This window comes from Aphelocoma coerulescens, chromosome 13 (genome assembly GCF_041296385.1).
Source record: "Aphelocoma coerulescens isolate FSJ_1873_10779 chromosome 13, UR_Acoe_1.0, whole genome shotgun sequence".
Classification (NCBI taxonomy): Eukaryota; Metazoa; Chordata; class Aves; order Passeriformes; family Corvidae; genus Aphelocoma; species Aphelocoma coerulescens.
The window spans coordinates 7,338,221-7,354,969 of record NC_091027.1 but is presented as its reverse complement, the minus strand read 5'-3'; the positions used below and the strand labels follow the sequence as shown (position 1 = coordinate 7,354,969).

At 43.4% G+C, this 16,749-nt stretch overlaps 1 protein-coding gene across 3 annotated transcripts; it reads left to right on the top strand.

Moving 5' to 3' along the window:
* Positions 1 to 683: 683 nt before the first annotated feature.
* Positions 684 to 15,812, top strand: RUFY1 (RUN and FYVE domain containing 1). Of its 3 annotated transcripts, none has more exons than XM_069028857.1 (18): positions 684 to 969; positions 5,659 to 5,832; positions 6,154 to 6,271; positions 6,919 to 7,020; positions 7,349 to 7,472; positions 7,879 to 7,937; positions 8,653 to 8,718; positions 9,315 to 9,384; positions 9,841 to 9,942; positions 10,354 to 10,470; positions 10,794 to 10,961; positions 11,725 to 11,822; positions 12,272 to 12,391; positions 13,182 to 13,311; positions 13,733 to 13,827; positions 14,258 to 14,306; positions 14,471 to 14,548; positions 15,081 to 15,812. In XM_069028857.1, the coding sequence occupies exons 1-18, from the start codon at positions 702 to 704 to the stop codon at positions 15,222 to 15,224; spliced, it is 2,082 nt and encodes a 693-aa protein (XP_068884958.1). In that variant the 5' UTR covers positions 684 to 701; the 3' UTR covers positions 15,225 to 15,812. The 3 variants fall into 3 exon arrangements, with proteins under 3 accessions (XP_068884958.1, XP_068884959.1, XP_068884960.1); XM_069028858.1 differs by having other exon boundaries at positions 940 to 1,027; XM_069028859.1 differs by lacking the exon at positions 684 to 969 and adding an exon at positions 4,815 to 4,933.
* Positions 15,813 to 16,749: the final 937 nt, after the last annotated feature.

The following is a 16,749-nucleotide window of genomic DNA, read 5'->3' as shown; positions in this document are numbered from 1 at the left end:
TGCTGGATGGAAAAACAATTAACAAGCCATACATCAGTAGGCTACATCAATATTTGCAGCACACAGAAAGATCACATTTTCATACTGGGGTAATTTCAGTTCCCCTTCATGATAGGTCTTTCTACCAAACACAGCCCATATACATTAATGAAGTGGCTTTACTGAGTAGTTGTGTTTCCATGTCAGTGACGAGGACAAGCCCTTTTCACAGCAGTGCACCTGTCATACCAATCCTCCACTTTAAGTTACAACGACTTGAATCACAGGCAGAGTAATAGAGATCTTTTAAAGCTGTCACAACTTAACTGTGTAAATCTAAGATGTCAAAACACACCAATTTTTTTATTGAAAATTATGTCTGGGGACACAGCAGTAAAAACCCGTACTTTTTGTTACTCTCCTAACTTGTTCAAAGGTAGACTCTTGCTTCATCTCTCACGCCCTTTAACTCTGAACACCAAGCGAAGTGCTCAGACCAGGGCGGGCCTGCCTTGCAGCCCTGCCTTTGTGTGCAGCTGCTTCACGCTGCCTCCGGGACACGCCCTGGCTCCCGGGACCTGCCCGGGTTTCAGTACGTGCCCCGGTTCCTACCCGGACTCGGGCACCCGCCCCCCTTTCCCGGTGTCCCCCCGGTTCCCACCCCTCACCCGGGGCGGCGGCGGCTTCCTCGCCCCTGGCCGCGGTCATGTGACCCGTGCAAGATGGCTGCCGGGGAGCGCCGCGCCGCGCCCGCCGCGGGAAAGGAGGAAGACTTTGAGGTTATTGACAAAAAACAGCTCCCTGACGCGGCCGAGCTGAGGAACGAGGAGAAGGCGAAACCGGAGGAAGCGAGGTGGTCTGCTCCGATCTTGTCGCTGGCCAAGAAAGCCTCGGAAAACTTGGCGCTGAGCTATGGAAGCGCCCTGAAGTCCGCATCCCTGGTGGGATTGGTGTCCAAGTCCGGCAGCAGTGACAGCCCGGCAAAGACAAGTACGGCTCCGCTTCTTTAGTAAACTCGCTTTTGTGGTGCGCAAATGAGTTCGCTCCCGTAAGTGCTGCTGGGTCGTGTCAGTGGTGCATGGGTGTTACTTTGAATTTCTTTTTATAGGATGCTGCAGTTCTGTATTGAAGTAAAATTAAACAAGCGACGCAGATGTAGAACTTCAGAAATGCATTATAACCAGAAAAAACCTAAACTCTTATATTGGAGAAATTTACTTTTGTTTTATTTGCTGCCTTTTCTCCTCCTCCTTAAAGCCCCCCTCACCATCAGCCTGGCTGCACTGAGGGATCTCTCAGAATTCCATATCCTCCCTTGTCTGCTGCAGGTTCCGGAAAGGAATTCGCTGTAACTTTCCTGTCAGAGACTAGACAAGCAAACTAAGATACAGATTTGTTATAAGTTACTTTTTAACATTACTAAAAATTACTTCAGTTTAACCACGACTTGCTTTGTTCAACATTGGCATTTGTGGATCTAGCAGCCCTACAGATTTGTGGAACAGGTCTCTTAGAACTGAACTAAAAGGGCTTTAGTTGAATCTTATGGAAAATAAATCTCAGTAATATTCATAAAGAGGAAAAAAAAACCCAAAAACGCAAAACCATTCAAATGCAGCAGAAATTGGGCCTGGAGCCTTGTACTCCAGAGTCTCAGACTGGTGCTTAATTGTTCTGGAGCACTGGAGCTCAGCTTTGCTCTGTTTTTAATGGTACTGAGTATTCAAAGGGAAGTTCCATGGGGCTGAGTTGGGACAGCATGGGGAAATGTTACTGCTGATGGACTTCATTTTCTGTAAAAATTCCTCAGTGTTGCATAGTCAGCGTTGAAGATTAATTGTTCTGAAAAAATAGACTCTTTTCTTTTCCTGCATCTCGAAGTCTCACACCAAACTTCTCACAGGTTTGTTTCTTGAGTGCTCATCTTGCACACCTGGGATCTAACCTGACAAAGTGCAGAATATCCCATTTTCTATGTTTGCATTTGGAATAATGCTGTGAGTAGATGTAATTCAAAACAACATACAGCATTTGGCAGGGAATAAAATATTCTCTTACTTGAAATGAAGCTACTACACTTAATGGAACTTTTACCATAATCTTTCAGCTTCTTCCTTGTAAATTAAGGGAACACACCACCACCTCCAAAATTGTTCAAAGGATTTGGATAATATGTTGATGAGTTTTATGGAAAATTCTGTATGAAAAATCTGTTAATAATTTTATATGAAATGTGAACAGGCACTAAGGCACCTGTTCTACCTGTTCAATATTATTTACCTTTGACCAAGCACTATAAATTTAATTTAAAGCAGGTATTTTTAAGAAATAAGCCAAGGCCTGAAAGGCCACTTGTGGAAAGCTTGGAGCTTGTTCCCTGCTGTCAGCTTTTTCCAGAGATTGCATACTCTACCTGCTACTTCAGATCTATTGATCACATGTTCTAAACACATAAACCCCATTCTAAAACCAGTGTCTTCCACTGAGGAAATTGTGTCCTGCCTTGCAGAGAGGCCAGAAGCTTCAAATCTAAAGAAAACAAATCAAGAAAGACTTGCAGTCCCAAAGACCAAGGGATGGAGAACTGTGAGCTTTCCTTTGTGCTTCAGTGTTTTCTGACTTCAAAGTGTGCTGAATAATTACAGTAAACAAGGCATGTGGCTTCAAAAAGATGTTGAAACAAATCTCTTGAGTTGAATAAGATAAAAAACGGTGTGACTGCATTCTTAAAGATTGCAGCATCATGTCTGTGATCTTTTGCACTGGCATAACCTGGTTCCTAATCTTTGATGCTTGGCTTTGGTAGTGTGTCTAACACCTGTTTATTTTGTGTGTACCAACCTGCACAGTTTTGCAAAATATGTGCTTGACTGTGTAAATTTGCAACAGTCCAAAAAATATTGTTCAAGTAATTATTTAGCTTAATGCAAACCCATATTAAGACGCTTCTTAGTTTAAAATTGTGTTCATAAAGAGCATTTCATTCATGGTATTTTATTTTTTTAAGTCTTGTGGGTAATAAGTGTATCTTGAGCAAGGCATAGAGGGAAAGTATTCCTGATAATTAAAAATTCAAATTCAAAAAACCATCAAAATGGTTAGCATTGCTTTGGAACACCCCAGCACCCCAGAAAACTCACTCATTTTCTGTTTGTGCAGCTTTTTTTCCTGTTCCTGATGTGTACCCTGACAATATTGAGATCAAAATTCTAAATATTACGGTGCTTTTAATCCTGAGCCTCATGTCAACACATTATATACAGTTTTGAGGTATCCATTGGCTGTAGACAATATACAGTATACTCTTTATATGTATATATATAGTATACTGTATATTGATTATACCCTATATATACTATTGCATATAGTGTGTATAATATATATACAATGAACTATACAGTAGCCTGCAGAGATTACAGCATTTTGTGTGTATTGTAGATATTAAGGTCAGTTAGGTTAGAATGACTCTGTTTTGCATCTTCTGACACAAGGAGGAGTTTTGCTCATTTTTAGCCCTAAATTAACATTGTGTGCACAAAAAGAAAGGTAAAATTAATGCCAAAGAGACTTTTGCATGATCTTAAAGACGGTGTTAACCATCTTGAGTGTGACTGACACGGGGCTGGGGCTTCTGCCACTGCTGTTGCTGCAGAGTGTGGCCATGTGTGACCCACAGGTGGCAGCAAGACTGTCCTACTGAAACAGCAGTGGCTTAAAATGTGATTTTGGTGGCCACTGGGCTGTGGTTGGCAGTTCCTGTCAGAGCGTGTAGGTGCCTTAAGGAGCAAGGGGGCTGGTCCCGGTCTTGGTCCCCCTCCCCCTGTTGTCCCACAAGAAGTTCTTTCACGTGGTCTGCAGGAGGCCAATCCATGCGGAGAGTGGAGGGATTTGATTCATTTACATTTTCGTACCGAAAAGGGGGCTGGGTGGTAAATCCACAAGGCCAGCATGACTACCAAAACTTTTCACTATTTTAGCAAACAAAGGTATTAATGTTCATTGGCTACAAATTCCTGGGTTCTTTTATTAATTACTATTCTATCTTCTTTTGGCCAATGATATCCTCGCTTCTCATGCTCATTAGTCCACATGCTCAGTCTACCTACTCTTTTGGGTGGGTGGGTTTCTTGGGGTCGGTGGTCACAGTCTGCCCCTGCCAGAATTACCTTCTACCCAGTCGGAGCAGATTGAGCACCGTTGCTGAAATGGCTTTATGAGTTTCTTCCTTATCTCGGGGGTTCTGCCAAATACCATCAAATCATAGAATATGCTGTGTTGGAAGGGACCCACCAGGATCATTCAGTCCAACTCCTAGACCATCAGGACCATCCGCAAGAGTCACACCATGTGTCTGAAAGTGTTGTACAAATGCTTCTTGAGCTCTCTCAGGCTTGGTGCTGTGACCATTTCCATGAGGAGCCCATTCCAGTGTCCCACCACCCTCTGGCTGAAGAACCTTCTCCAGATCGCAACCTAAACCTCCCCTGACTCAGCTTCAGGCCGTCCTTGCGGCGCATGAATTCTGCATCCTTTGAGTCCACTACCAGTGCTACATCCTTTTCTTAACCTCCCCTAGGTCTGAGGTCACTAAAGCATGTCCAGCCCTAAACCTTAACAAGGCAATTCTACCGACAAGTGATTCGCCCTTGTACTACCTGGGCGGCACTTACAGCTTGCTCGTTAGCTGATGTTTCACGGGTTAAATCACCCTTCCTGTTGCTTAGGCTTGAAATTGTACAAAGATCGAAGAACATCCTCTCTTAAGTAAATCTGTACATACTCCACATTTTGCAACACGCCCCGGCCGGGACGAGCCCGCCCCGCGCCCCTCACACCGCTCTAAGATGGCGGCCGGCCCGCCCCCGCCCCCGCCGCGCGCGCTGTCGCCGTGGTAACGCGGCGGGCCGGGGTCCCTCAGCCCCGCGGCTCCGCTCGGCCCGGCCCCGCCGCTCAGGTAGGGACCCCGCGGGCCGGGGGCTGGGGCCGCGCTCCCCCGGGGCTGGGCGCGGCACTGCGGGGGGGGTTACCCAGCTCGCCCCCGCCGCAGGATGGAGGCCCGGCGGGGGCACCGCGGCGAGGGGTGTCTAAAAGCTGCGCAGCGTCTCCGTGCAGATTCTCCCCAGGAAGCTGGAAATGGGGAGGCTACATCTCGAGTGCTGTGACCAGTTCGGGGTCCCTCAATGCAGGAACGACATTGAGGGGCTGGAGAGGGCCCAGAGAGCGGCAACAGAGCTGAGGAAGGGTCTGGAGCACAAGTCCTATAAGGAGCGGCTGAGGGAGCTGGGGATGTTTAGTCTGGAGAAAAAGAGGCTCGGGATGACCTTGTCACTCTCTACAAGTCCCTGACAGGAGGCTTTAGCTGGATGGGGGTCGGTCTCTTCTCCCAGGCAAACAGTGATAAGAAGAGAGGATATAATCTTAAACTGCAACAGGGGAGGTTTAGGTTGGACATTAGGAAGTATTTCTTCACAGAAAGGGTTGTTATACATTGGAATGGGCTGCCCAGGGAGGTGGTAGAGTCACTGTCCCTGGAGCTGTTTAAAGAAACACTGGTCTGGTACTCAGTGGCCTGGCCTAGTGTGATCATACATTGGACTCAATGATCTCAAAGGTCTTTTCCAACCTAATTGCTTCTGTGATTGTAAAGCAGCTTTCCTTTCCCCACCCGTGTGCCTCCAGATACACGGTGTCACACCATGGAGGAGCGTGCCAACCTCATGAACATGATGAAGCTCAGCATCAAAATCCTCATCCAGTCAGCCCTGAGCCTGGGCCGGACCTTGGACTCCGACTTCCCACCGCTGCAGCAGTTCTTCGTGGTGCTGGAGCACTGTCTCAAGCACGGGCTCAAAGGTGGGCACTGGCTGCCAGGCTGAGGAGAGGCAGCTCAAGGAGTCTCTGTCATGTCCTGATGTGGCCCCGGCTTGACTTCTGAATGACATTATTAATTCTATAAACATACAGTGCTAATTAGTATTACAGATATAACTATGTGGCTACCCTTGTAAACCCTGTATTTTGTGCCTCCTAAACTGTCAAAGTGTTTTTAATGCCCCCTTTCCACAGACATGTTATGAACTGGTAAGACAAGGTGACAAAGTAAAATTTATCTAAAATTCTGGAATTGGAAGCCTGTCATTTTTCCTCACAAACGTCTCTGTATGCTCCCTTTAGTGAAGAAGACATTTATTGGACAGAATAAATCGTTTTTTGGTCCTTTGGAGCTAGTGGAGAAACTTTGTCCTGAAGCATCAGATATAGCAACTAGTGTTAAAAATCTGCCAGAGTTGAAGTAAGTTAATTGTTGGGGATGATGCATTTTGTTTATGTGGCTGGGAAAAGGAATCTTTCGTGTAGTCTCTTGGCTTCCTTTAACGAGCTCTTGTTACCAAAGAAAAAAAAATAGGGCATGTAGGAGGCATTGACTTCTCCAAGAGATGAGGAGGATATCTCAAAATACTTAGTTTCTGACTCAAACAATGCTGTCAGATTAAAAACAGCATTTGGAAACTTTTATAACCTTGCTAAAAGTAACTAAAGTCTTCACAGTTTTTTTTTCCTCTTCCCCACTTTCATGATTTTATGTCATTTTGTGCATGTGCTGGTAGTATTTGGTTTGAGTAATTCAGGATGGTTGAAGTAGACTTGATTTTAATGCTAAGATGTATCAATGGTTGGGTTATGGTGCTAATAGACAATATATATGGTTTTTCAAATTAGGAAGACTTTACAATATACTTTCCCCGAAGAATGGAATATACTTAAATGCTCTTGTGTTCTGGAGACAACAGTTCATTTCCCCAGAGATTTGTTGTTGTTGTTGTTTTTTTTAGTAAATAATGTCCTTCCCCTCACTTTGTAAAGTGAGAATTTTGAATTGCACAAATCTAGTTAATAAAACACCTTGATTTTACCGAAACATGCAACTTTTCATTTTAGGACTGCTGTGGGCAGAGGGAGGGCTTGGCTGTATCTAGCACTCATGCAGAAGAAACTGGCAGATTATCTCAAAGTACTCCTGGACCATAAACATCTGTTAAGGTAACAGCACAGACGTGTATTCCTGAATTCCATTGTGTTCCTGAATCGCTGACACCTCCTGTGGCTCCAGGGAGAGTCATTAATTGACCAGTTTAAGCTTGTTCTTGCAGCCTGCAGAGGAGCAAGTGGTTAATTATTTTTGCAGTGAATCTACACAGGAACTTGCAGAGTATTTTCTGAGAGTTCTAAATCTTTTGCTTTATTCAATGAATTAGTGAGAGCTCAGCTGAGTTTTGTAAAGGCTGCATTATGGTTCATATGATTTCAGTGATGGAAGTGCCATTATAATTGTTTGATGTGCAGTGATGCCTTATACTATTTCTTCCAGTGAATTTTATGAACCTGATGCATTGATGATGGAGGAGGAAGGAGCTGTTATTGTGGGTCTGCTGGTTGGACTGAATGTTATTGATGCAAACCTCTGCTTGAAAGGAGAAGACTTGGATTCCCAGGTGAAGATTAAAGCTTAAATAGGATCAGTTGGTATAAGATTCTAGTAGAATTAAGTACATCTATAAATACTTTATTGAGATGGCTCCAGATTTCTTTCCAGCATGGCCTGTGCTGGAGCTTCTTGTGTTTCCCTCAGTGACTCAGAAGTATGTAAGTCGTAGTTTATGGAAATACTGTCAAAACTAATAACTGCCAGGAAACTGGTCACACATAATATGGTTACTTTGATGCTTTTATGACAAATACTAGCTTGTATATTTGCATCAGCTGGGAAGAATATAGGTATTAGCTGTCTCCCTAAATCTAAACCTCAGATTTTTATCATTTTCCAAATATACAATAATGCCTGCTTCTTTGTGTAATTGCACGGTGAAGGTGTGTTAATATCTTAAATATATTTTTCAGGTTGGAGTTATTGATTTTTCCTTGTACCTTAAGGAAACTCAGGACAGTGATGGCAAACAGTATGTATGGTGAATTAATAATTCTAAATCATTACAGTTTTTGTAGAACAAACCTGTCAGACAGTCTGTGGGAGGATGGGAGTGCTGGCGATCTCAAACTATTAATCATCCAAAAAGGAAAACCCAAACCATATTTTGTTACCTAAACAATTCAGAGACTGAATTTGTGGTAGTTTTAACAACAGTTTGGAGAGCTTGAGTCTTGAGCTGGGACCAAATTAAAAGTACACAAAATATTAGATTGTGCTTTTATTTGGTTTTAGAAGAGATGATTTGCAAGTCACCCATTGCTAACTCACTGCTTTGTTTCTAAGCACAGTTTCAGAAACCCTGTCAACCCCTGTCTTTGAGGGAGACATCAGTTATGGGGGGAAAAATGTACTTTTAAGTGAAATATTAGATTTGAGACTGCAGTTAGCAGCACTGGGTCAGGTCTTCTAAGGTCTTCTAAGACGTGTAGCAAATGAAGGGATCTTCATATTTTATGTGTTTCTGTCACTTCAGAGCACTCAATGTGGAGCTGCTGAGAAGCAGCCAAGGAGCTGCTTCGCCTCCTTGGTACTTCTGATCCAGCTCAGACACAAGTGTTTTTATAAGGAAAGGATATAAGATTTTAGCTCTGTTCACAGGTCTGTGCTGAAAGCCCTAGTACAAAATAGCACTTTAGAATGAAGGAGTTTATTCTCAATCAATAAATTCTCACTTTTGTAACTAGAGATGGAGGGATTACAGCTGTCCTTGACCAGAAGCATTATGTGGAAGAACTGAACCGACATCTAAGGTGGGATTTTCATCTATTCTCATATACAAAGAGTTGTCCTGTTTAGCTTTTCCAGCATGACTTTGAATGTCTCTGCTGTCAGTCTTGTAGATTTTGGGTTGATATTGAAATGCCTTTTCTGATTATTTCCCAAAAATCTTCGTTTCATTTTGTAGTCTTACTCTTCTGCGGGCACATGCAATGCAGAAAGCAAGCGTGTATAATGGTTTACTTTTTTGAGACTGATTAACAGAACATTTTGGAGCTATTTTTTTCAAGAGAAACTATTACAAGTGCATCTGGAAATTCATTCCTTGGAGGAAGAGTCTTCCCCCATAGGTTGCTCAGTGGGAGGAGCAGGTCTCCCTTACCCTCTTGGGCAGGAGGGGTGTTAAGTCTGCGGTAGCTGAGACAGAACAGGGCTGCCAGCAGAAGGACACGGTCCTCTCAGTGCTTAAGAGGGACAATTGTCCTTCCTCAGGACCTTTTCCCAGCTCACCAAAGTACTTCATAGTTAACAAATGCAAGACTGTAAAAATACTGTTGGAGGATAGGAGTAAAAGTTAAACGTTGACACTTCATTTATTGTTTTTATGCATCTCTCTTCTTTGCTGCAGTTGCACAGTTGCAGATCTCCAGAACAAAATAGACTGTTTAGAAAAGACCAATTCAAAACTTCAGGAGGAGGTTTGTGTCTGTTAAATATTCCTCACAGCTCTTTTCCATCAGAGACAAAACTCCCTAAGACTGTACCTTACACCTAAAATATTTGAGTAGATACTGGTGAGATGTGGGGACTGGACGGACTGGCATGGGTTGGCATGGGTTGGCATGGCTCCTAGTTCATACCACAGATCCAGGGTGGATATTAACCTTTTACATTACAGTGTGTTTCTTTGCTCAGTTAATATTTAAAAATAATTGATGAGGATGTGAAGCAGAAGATGGTGAACAAATACTGGTGGGCATATTAATTTTGGCTGACAGTGGGTACAGCTGCAGAAGGGTCAGGCAGCTCCTGGGGAGAACAAAAGGGGAAGTGAGCAAAGAGCTGCTGCAGAGACTGAGCTACTGACTTTAGAATTGCTCCAGATGCTGCATGATTGCACAGTGATTAGATACAGATCTGTTCTCTTCATACAGCTTGCAGCAGCTACCGACCGAATTGGATCCCTTCAGGAAGAGCAGCAGCAGCTAAAACAACAGAATGAATTAATTCGTGAGCGGAGTGAAAAGAGTGTAGAGGTGGGACACCTATTTAGAGATGTTGAGGATCCTCATGTAGGGAGTTCTCCCAAACCTGCTGTGAACTGGAATGCTTAGCACACTTGAGCATGTTGCTGTGCAGGTCACTGGGTTTGGGTGTTATATGCTCAGGCATTAGATTTTACTGTTCTTTACTACACACCCAAAAATATCCTTGCAGAAGGAAGAACAAATTCAAAGTATTAGACGTAGTAAAAAGTATAAAATATTAATGTATTTTTATCATTACTGTATCTTTGAAATTTCAGCTTATTAATGTTTGCCTTGTCATTGATTGTAAAACAGTAGGATTTTACTTGAAATAGCACATGGAAATACTCTTATTACACACAAGAATTAAAGGGATACTTTAAATACTTTGTGATCTTATGTAGCTGGTGTTTCTTGTAGGTAACAAAAGAGGATACAAAAGTAGAATTGGATACTTACAAGCAGTCACGCCAGGGTCTTGATGAAATGTACAGTGATGTTTGGAAGCAGTTGAAAGAAGAAAAAAAAATCAGGCTGGTAAGGAAACTTAACTATAGAAGTGAAGTGAAAGACACGGGATTCGGCCTGCTGTAACATTACAAATACAAGATGACAGCTGTGCACCTTTTGCAGCTGTTTGGAATTCATTGAGCAATTGCAAGCAAGATGCTGGGCATTGGTCATTAATAGTGTCTGTAAGGTACTGGGAATTGGGGCTTTTGGAGTATTGGAAATAACAGGTCTCTTTTTAAGAAACCACTGGCATTATTACAGCAAAGACACAGTTTGTGTATGGGATTATCTGGGTTTTATCCCTGACATATGGCTACGTAGCAGTAACTAGGAAATCTCTTTGTAAGGAACTAGAAAAAGAGTTGGAGCTACAAATTGGAATGAAAACAGAAATGGAAATTGCCATGAAACTTCTGGAAAAAGATACTCATGAAAAACAAGACACTTTAGTTGCACTTCGCCAACAGTTAGAAGAAGTGAAGGCCATTAACTTGCAGATGTTTCACAAATCTCAGGTGTGTACTGGGGGCTGGGGATGGTTTTTGTGGGGTTTCTCGTTTGGGTGGGTTGTGGTTTTACATCTTCTTTTCAACTGGACGAAACTGTATGGTAGGCATTTCTACAAGGATGTAGAGTAGTGGAGTAGTAGTAGTAATGGAGTAGTAGTGCTCACACAAAATACACACAGCTTGTTTCTGTTAATGAAATAAAACTTTAACTAGCCTCTCCATGCATGAAGTAAGAGTTCAGCAAGCCTTCCTCTCCCACACCTGGTGCCAGAATTCCAGAGGGGATTTCTCTCCATTTTTATGGCCTATTTCCCGGTGCCTGTTCAGACTTTACCCAGGTCTTTGCCTCCTTCCCAGACACTTGCAAGACAACAATCAGTGAAACCCCAGTGCTGAGGTGTGTCTTTACTTTTGAAAACAGTATTTATTTGGGGTTATTTTTTTGCTTCGTGGTTCCATGCCCACTGAGTGCAGTTGTTACATTCAAATCATCATTGGTATTCTTACCCTGTCAATTTAATCTGATCTTATTTCTTCAAGCATTTTCTGAAGAGAACATTTCTGGCTTGTAGCTGATCTCTTAGGTCAAAACTTAATTAAGGTGGTTTGGGTTTTTCTGAGGTTGTAACAAAACAATTGGAGCAATGTCTGCTCTGGCATTATCAGCATTTTGTTTGCACATTCCAGTCAGACCCAGGCATGGCCTTTAGCAAGCTGAACATTCTTTTTCTGGTGGCAGACTTTAAACACTGTTCACTATTTCCTACAGAACGCAGAGTGTTCGTTACAACAGAAAACAGAAGCAATATCCTCTTTTGAAGGAAAAACAAATGAGATGATGTCCTCTATGAAACAAATGGAAGAGAGGTAATAATTGCAAGATCAGAAAGTCAGCAGTGAAGTCAGTAGAAAATTTCCAGTATAAACCTTTACAGGATGACCTTCCATATGCCCTGTAGCCATTTGGGCCTGTGTGCCAGCATGAGCTTTTTCACTTTCTCCTCTTCATCCCTCTGTGCTTGCTGTTCTTTCTTCCCAGACAAACATTCCCATAACTGACCCACTGGAAAACCATAGCTCTTTCCATAAGCAGGCTGTTGAAAAACATGTTCACTTCACTTTAAGAACAGGTGTGACTTTGGTTTTGGGGTTTTTTCAGAAACAACTGCTTTCAAAAGTCTTTTTTTTTTTTTCTCCACTAGCATTTTCAGTTCAAGCTTTTACAAAGATCTCTGTGGTAACTCTGAAAGAAGAGGGTGAGAGGGTGCAGGAAAGGAGTGAACTAGAAACAAATGTCCGTGTTCCTTCCTGTGTAGGCTGCAGCAGGCGGAGAAGGCCAGGCAGGCAGCAGAGGAACGGTGCAGTAAGATGAAGCAGGAGCTGGCTGGGAGGCTCAACTCGTGTCGGCAGCAGATGGCCCAGCTGGACAGCAAATGGTATTTAATCTGAGCAGGTGTTTTCCTTCCCTTTGCCATTTCTTTAAGAAGTGTTTTCTCCTCATTTTATGTTCAGGTCTAAGGAGGGGTAGGTTTGAAATTTTGTTGGCTTCAGCACTGACAGATGTATGCAGGACCCAGGGAAAGCACAGCACTTCTGTACAGTGCACAGTCAGCATCAGGATTTTGACATGTTTTTTCCAGAACATCCAATTTAGAGCACAGAGTGGCAGCAAAAATCTGCCCATTCCAACTAGCAATGGAGATTTCAATGGCTTTTTTAATAAATCAGGAGATAGGTATGGTCATGCTTGTAGGCTAAGCTTAGAATTGACTGTCATCCAAAGGGATTGGGATTTTTGAAAGGACTTGTGGGTGTGTTCCTAGGGAATGTTAATCCTCTAAAGATTTCTAATACCAATAGAAAAAGCTTCTTTCACTGTTCAGACTTCAGGGTAGGGTGTCCCTTTTAAACACAACAGTTTAAAAACAGGTAGTGAAATATTTACTCATGGGGATTGGTTTCTTCGGGGGTCTTTTGGTTAGTTGTTTTTCTTCTAACCCTTTATTGCTGTTTGTTTTCTGTGACCTGAAAATGTTAACATATGTTAAATGTTAACAGTGTTAACATTTTTGATGTCTGCTGCCTGTTCTTTCCTTTCCCAGAACACCACTCTAGTTTTTCCCTCTTTTGGACAAGATTTCTACTTCTCACACTGTTGCTATCCTTAAGTGCTATAGGATATTCTTCTGCTATAGGGTTTTTTTAGAATTAATTATTTTTAAACAGCTCAACTCTGGAAAAGGAGTTAAAATCCGAAAAAGAACAGAGACAAATTTTGCAAAAAGAACTCCACCAAGAGAAAGATGCAACCACTCTGCTTAAAACAGAATTGCAACAGATGGAAGGACTGAAAAAGGTATGCACAGTTTCAAGCATTCAGAAAAACTGAACGGCATTTATTTTTTAAGCATGAACATTCTTGTTAACCTGAAGAGGATTTGCTGCCATGCATGGAGCAGTTTCTGAGGACACAATTGTACCCCTGTATCTGTCTGTGTGCTCCTGTGTTGGCACAGCACTGCCATGTTCTAGCTATGTTCAAGGATGTTCAAAACCTGAAAATCTTCCTCTTTTTGGTAAATATGGTTAAATGATTCTATTGTTTGTGCAGAACCTGTGGGTAGCTCCCCCATGTAATTTTAAAAGTCAAGCCTTATAAATAGGGGGATTTGCAAAGGAGCTGATTCTCGTGAATTGCTTGAGTAGTTTGGGTTGACTGATCAAGGTTATAGGTCAAACAGTGCACAAAAAACTTGATTTTGTGCTTGATTTTTTAGGAACTGAGAAAACTGCAAGATGAGAAGCAGCAGCTGAAGAAGGTCCGTGAGGAGCAGGAGCAAGCTCTCCAAGAAATGGGGCTTCATCTCAGCCAGTAAGTTCTAGGGAGCAGAGCTCCTGTAAATGACATAAGCTGGAGTATCAGACTAATACCAAGAATTTTAAACCTGATCCGCTTATAAAAATCAATTGATGTGAGCATTCTAGGAGGCAGTTACTATGTATGGGAAACTAAAGAGCCATGAAATGAAAGTGAGGGAGGATCTTGTCAGAGTGAGCTGGCTGAGATGAAACATTAAAGGAAATGTTTAGTTCTTATAGTGGAACTGTGCTTTTCCTACATTCTTCTGCTTATACTGAAAAAGGGGCAAACCCTGAGTTGACAAAGTTTCCCAGTGAGTGGTTCAGAGGGGTAACAGGACTGAAGAATTGGGCTTTGGGTTCAGTGGCTGGACAGTGGAATGGCAGGGAAGACCAAACACAACTAAATTAAAAGTCATGCAGGGCACAATTTTTTTTTCCAGATCGAAGCTGAAGATGGAAGACATTAAAGAAGTAAATAAAGCACTAAAGGTACTCCACATCTTATGGATGTTTTGACGAAGCATATGAATTTCATTTAACACCTTCAAATTTCACCCTGGTTATTCTGCTTTAAAAGGTAGTTTTGTAAAATACCAACAACGTTGGTAAAGTTTATTTGTATCTCCAGTGTGGGTTTCATTCCAATTTTCCAGGGTCATACGTGGCTGAAGGATGATGAAGCAACACACTGCAAGCAATGTAAAAAGGAATTCTCCATCTCGAGAAGGAAGGTGTGTTGTTCAGTGGATTATTTTTAAATAATCCATGGAAAACAAAAGTGGTGCGGTTGCATAGTTTGCTAGGAAAGACTGAACCTGTTCAATTCTGAGTCTTGTTGGCATGATAAATACATAGGGAATAATTTGGCATTTACCACCCAAAAAAATACTACTGCCCCCTGCTTGGGCGCTCTCTTTGGTGGGGAGCTGCTGTGGCTGCGTGCAGGCTCCCTTCCCCGCTGAGCAGGTGCTGCTCAGTGCCCGGCCCCTCGGTGTGGGACAGCGCGGGGACCCGGCAGCCGCGGGCCTGGCCGGGCCCGCTCGGGCTCCTGTTCCTGGCTTTCCCCGAGCCGGGGCGGCTGCAGCTCCTGACCGCGGAGGGAGGGCGGCTGCGCCTGGGATCGCACCCTGTGCTCGGCCCTGCGCGGGAGGAAGTGCTGCTGGGAGGGACTCGGTGGACTCGGACGCAGTTCCCGAGGCCTGACTTCTCTCTTCCTGATGCTGTTTTTAGGCAGCTGTGCTCATTCTGACTCTGTTTTTGTAGCACCATTGCAGAAACTGCGGGGACATCTTCTGCAACACTTGTTCCAGTAACGAACTCGCGCTGCCATCGTACCCGAAACCCGTCCGTGTCTGTGATAATTGTCACACGTTACTGCTCCAGCAGTGCTCCTCTAACTCCTCCTAAGGCTCTCCCACCCTTGACAGAGCCACTTTAACATTGGAACGTAGCCATTATTTTTTTAATTCTGAATTGCAGGTGTCTTCTGTGCAGCAGACTGGACTGGCTGGTCTGATAATTTCCACTGTAAGAGCAGTGTAAATTAACTTGTAGGGATTGTGCAAGCTAATGCTTCTCCAACTGGAATAATTAAGAAGCTTATATCAACTGTAATTTCCCCTAAAGTTCTATTTGAAACTAAGATTCATTTTTCTGATTTTTATAGATATTTGTATTAAAATTTGTATATGGCATTTCTACATTTATTTGATTCCTGTAGACAGCATTGTCTCTCTGTACATGAACTTTATTTCTTTACCTTCACTGTAGGTGCTCCTGTGTGTTCCCTGGCTCGTGTACAGTTTTGTATTTGCTCTAAGTTAGAGAGGAAAAGGTCAATTTATGAATTGTCTATAGAAAGAGCTTTATAAGGAGTGTCAATGAATGTGCCTTCAGTTCACTGCGGAGTCAAAAACTGCACATTATACTTGTTCTGGAAGTCGCTGTGACCACAGTGCAGTAGTTACACAATAAAGTCTTTTGCAAAAACTGAAAGCAAGTGAAGTTCTAATTTTTAACACCTGTCAGTCACAGATCCTAGAAGAGAATGTCCTTGTCCAGCCATGCACATCCAGGGTTTAAGCTAAAGATACCAGAACGTGTCTCAGACACCTGACCATCACTGTGGCATTCTCCTGGAAGGTGCTGGATGGAGCCACTGCTCTGCAGCTAAAACTGCTTTCACCCTGTTCCAGGAAAAAAAGAGAGCAGTGACTCCAGCTTGCTGTATCCACCCCCGGGACAGAGAAGAGCAGCTGCTGCCCCAGCCCCAGCGGTGTTTATGGGCACCTACTTCCTCTTCTGCCAGGCCTGGGCTCGGCTGCACCAGGGAGCCCAAAGCCGTTTGTGTTCCATGTGCTGCCACCCCACACCAGGAGCAGGGTGAAGGCAGCACTGGCCCCAGGCTCCAACGCAGCTCTTCGAGTAAGTGAGCTTCTCCCAAAGGCTCCATGTGGAACAGTGCAAAGCCAGGGCTGATCCCCACTCTGCCCCGAGGCTGCTCAGATCCCCCCAGCTCTAACAGAGGCACAGCAAGGCCACGAGGCGATTGAACCGGGCTCAGTCAGCATTCCCCTCAGGAAGCTGGTTGCTTTCATGGCAGAGAGCATTCCACCCTTAGAGCTCCCCTATTACAGAACAGGAGGACGTTGCTGTCACTGTTCCCAACCCTTCAGGACAAGTGGTTCAGTACCAAGGGCAAATAAAAGTATTACAGCCACCATACAGAAGCAGATTCCATTATTGTTTCAGGGGAAGGTGCAGTGCTCAAAAAGTTGTAACTAAGTTGCTGACAAAACCACATCTTTAAGCAGGATGTTTGACAAGTTGCATTTATTGAAACATGGTTGCAGTAAGCTGCTGCGTCCACTGCTGCCTACAGGAAAGTACAGCATCACCTCACACCCCCCCCCAGGAGTTTTAGGGCCCAGAG

Coding starts and splice junctions, on each gene's coding strand:
- RUFY1 (XM_069028857.1), top strand. CDS start 702: ATGGCTGCCGGGGAGCGCCGCGCCGCGCCCGCCGCGGGAAAGGAGGAA. Junction 970..5,658: donor TGACAGCCCGGCAAAGACAA/GTACGGCTCCGC, acceptor GTGTGCCTCCAG/ATACACGGTGTCACACCATG. Junction 9,943..10,353: donor GGAGTGAAAAGAGTGTAGAG/GTGGGACACCTA, acceptor TGTTTCTTGTAG/GTAACAAAAGAGGATACAAA.